A 3,845-nucleotide genomic window follows, 5' to 3' on the forward strand; every position below is an offset into this window, starting at 1 on the left:
CATAATACAATTTAGGCAAAATTATATTATGTTTGACTTATATCTAAAAAAGATAGATTGAATATGAGTTTTAGTACGCTGAATAAGTTTACTTCACAACTACTATAAATATCAACAGGCTTTTATAAGCTAAAATAAGCTCAAACGAATTAAGATTAATCCGAATGATCCAACATTAAGCTCCTAAACGTACTCCTAATCTAGTAATCTCCTATACTATGATAAACTTATAGCCATTGCATAATAATGTAAAATTGTTCATGCAAGATGCATGGGTGGGAAAGAGAGGTAAAAGATAAGAGTAATATAATAAGCATTTGACCATGATACTCTCATGAACACTATTGTACTATTACTACTCTTTTTACTACTCATGGGTGAACAAAAAGCAGATTTTGTGATCCCTATAATTCTTCTTCTTCAGAGACATTTTCAATATCCATTCCTTTGAATTGGCCTCCAACATCCATGCACATTTCGTGACATTGACCCTCTTTCAGGAAAAACTGACATGCTGATGTCTGAATTCTGATGCCCTCTTCCTTCAGAAATCACCTTGCAATAACCCAAACAAACAAACCCCAACTCTACTACTACTACTGGGCCCCACTTATTGTCACATTTTCTAAATAGAAGTATATTTTTTCACAAGATGGATAAAGCCATAAACTAAAAACAAACAAAAACTGATAAAAAAAAAATATCATTTTTGTCTTGCTACCAAGGTTTTCCATATTATATTAGTAAATTCATATAATACTTTTTTTTTTTGGTTAATCAATTCAGTTTGATTCACATTACATTGTCCCCTTCTATGAACAAGTACAACCAAATGAGGGGTGTAGCTAGCATTACTGACTACTACTAAATCACTAAAATATACTCCACTAGTAGTAATTAATCAACAATAAACAAGCAAACTTAAGAGAAGCCTAATTGATTGATCTCTCTAATAAGTCATAATAATCAATTAGCCACACTTTGACCAAGTCCTTGAGGCTTAATATCTTCTTGATCACCATAAGTACTACAATTAGGGTTCATCATCACTTCTTGGATCAACCCGAACCCTAACTCCGCAAAAAACGGGTCATCTTCGAGACTCGATCCATACATAGCCGATGAAGATCCCGCCGAGACACTAGATACTTCCTCCGGAGGGGCCACATTCTCTTGAACCACGAGGCCGGTAGGACTCGATTGGTGAAGCGAGTACCTTGATGGACTCGATTGGATGAACTCAATTGAATGATCCATATTTGATAGGGAAGCAAAATTAGGCATCATTGACATAGGAGAAGTAGTAGTTGTACTACATTGAGCCAACAAAGATGAAAAGCTAGTGATTGGGACATATGATTGATGATGATGATTAAAATTATGATTAGTATTGTCAATGTAGCTAGGTGTAGGGGAAGGTGAGGGTGAAGGAGTAGGATTTGAAGAAGATGGATTAGCTTGAAAAATACTGGGATTATTATTATTGAAAACATTATTATTATTATTATTATTATTATTATTATTATTAATATGATTATGATTATGATTATAAGTGAAAGAGACATCAATTTTTGGGATACTAGAAGGGTTGAATTTGTTAATATTGTTGCTTCCAGCAAAGAGTTTCTTCTTGAGCTTAGTATTCCAGTGATTCTTCACATCATTATCTGTCCTTCCTGGTAGATTGGCAGCTATCACTGACCACCTACCCAAAATCACATCATTAACCCATTATTATTTTTTCATCTATAAATTAATATAATTATTAATATAATAAAATTACCATAAAAAAAGACAGAAACTTTGATCACAAAAAGATTTTCTCAGTATTAATTAAACATGTTAATCCACAAGTTGTTAATAAATCCAAATGAAAACAACAACTAAAGGGTCATTAATTATCCAATTAAACTAATCAACAACAAAAAAAAAAAAACAGTTGAATTTTTAAAAAATTCAACTTGATAGTACCATCTAGTGAGTATATGTGTTAGAATAATTCATTAGACAATTTAATTATGTTAAAGTACAGAAAACAAAATTTAGCATTATTTGATTAATTTATTTATATGAAGGAGAAAATGAACTTGCCTGCTACCCATTTTGTAAAATAAAGAGATGATGATGTTATCTTCTTCCTCGGTGAAAGAACCATGTTTAATGTCTGGCCTTAGATAATTAAGCCACCTTAATCTGCAACTCTTTCCACACCTCTTTAGACCTTGCAAAAATTTAAATTCCATAATCAACAAACTTATAATTTCAGGGATTTTCTTTGTTCTAAAGCTAGTATAAAAGTGCCAATATATTAAAAAAATGATGTGAATCAAAATTTTTGCCAAAAAATATAATTTATGGGTGCAAACAACTAAATTAAAGTAAGTGAACATGCAACTGGGTATATATCAATTTGATCAATAAAATGAAATAATTGCAATTGATCAATGAATTATATGAAATGGGTATTATGATTTATGTAACAATAAAGTCAGAATTTGATTTTAATCAAAGAAACTCTTAAATTTATTAAATGTCAACAAATTTAGAAAAAAAAAATTGAAAAAAGGAGGAATAAGAAGACTATTATTGGGTGTGTTAGAAAAAGGAGCAATTTTTGTGTGAGAAATTTCTTCAAAAATATTATGTTTTCATAGAAAAAAAAAGGTGAAATATTGAAGAAAAAAAAAAGGAGAAAAGAAAGAGAAGTAATACCAGCTCTTTGAGGGAGAGAAATCCAGTTACCACCAGTGCCATGTTTGTGAAGGTAATTCTTCAAAGTGGCATCTTCTTCAGGAGACCAAGGTCCTCTTTTAACATTTGCTTTGTCACAACAAGGTGCTCTACCCATTTTATAAAAACAAACAAACAAGGCCTTAAAAAAGGAGGAGGAAAAACAGAGAGAAAACAGAGGAATTTTTGAGAGATAGAGAGAGAAGAAATGAGAGAAAGTATAAGAAAGAGTACACCAATAATGCTTAGAACTTGGAAGCTAAGGTAAAAGGAGTTAATTGGTGAGTTTGAGCTTTGTTTGGATTTGGTTTTATAAATGTAATAGTGACCCTTGACTTCATATGACTTTTGGTGTTTTTTTATTTTTTTTCTTTAAGATAAAAAAATTATTTAGGTCATTGTTATGTATTATTGGTGTTTGTTTCTTTACTTTTCCCTCCTTTTTCACTTTCATAGGATTAACCTAGTCAAACATTTTTTAACACATGTATGCTGATGTTACTTATTCTCACTATGATGAAAGCCCCCAAAAAAGAAGTTAGGAGATGGAGAGGAGTGTACGGATTTGAGTTTGAGGGCATGCGTGAAATATAGGGGTGTTTGGGAGAGGGAGATTTAGAGAGAGTTTAGAGTTTTGATCAGTAAAAAGTCTAATTTGGGTGTTTGGTGAGAGAGAGAATTAAAGAGAGTTTTGCATCAAAAACCCTGATCAAAACTCTCTTTTGGAAAAACTGGGTAGAGGAGCTTGTTCATGAGAGTTTTGGAGAGAGAAAAAATAAATGACTATTTTGTTCATATAATTAAAACTAAAATTTGTTTTTTAAAAAAACAAATGTCCATAAATATCATTTACATGCTCTAAAAAGTACAAAACTCTAGACAATCAGCTAAGTATTACCAAACACCTTTACACAACAATTATTTAAATCAGCAGTCAAATCCTCTCAACAAAAAAGTAATTATCTAACCACAAACTCTAACCTCTAAACTCTAATCACCAAACAAGACCAATAGCTTTTCTAAGTATCTTAAAGGTGAGAGTTGTGGGTGTTCATTAGTTTAGTTGGCTCTTGAATTATTCGAGTTGGTTTAATATGTCTTATTAGTTAAGTATA

The 3,845-nt window shown here is 31.2% G+C and overlaps 1 protein-coding gene across 1 annotated transcript; it reads right to left on the minus strand.

Moving 5' to 3' along the window:
* Positions 1 to 735: 735 nt before the first annotated feature.
* LOC104884943 (transcription factor RAX2) lies at positions 736 to 3,033 on the minus strand. The gene is made up of 3 exons (XM_010669653.4): positions 2,713 to 3,033; positions 2,092 to 2,221; positions 736 to 1,705 (listed from the first exon to the last, which is right to left on the minus strand). The coding sequence occupies exons 1-3, from the start codon at positions 2,846 to 2,848 to the stop codon at positions 967 to 969; spliced, it is 1,005 nt and encodes a 334-aa protein (XP_010667955.2). The 5' UTR covers positions 2,849 to 3,033; the 3' UTR covers positions 736 to 966.
* Between the last annotated feature and the right edge of the window lie 812 nt (positions 3,034 to 3,845).

This window comes from Beta vulgaris, chromosome 2 (assembly GCF_026745355.1).
Source record: "Beta vulgaris subsp. vulgaris cultivar EL10 chromosome 2, EL10.2, whole genome shotgun sequence".
In the NCBI taxonomy this organism is placed as follows: Eukaryota; Viridiplantae; Streptophyta; class Magnoliopsida; order Caryophyllales; family Amaranthaceae; genus Beta; species Beta vulgaris.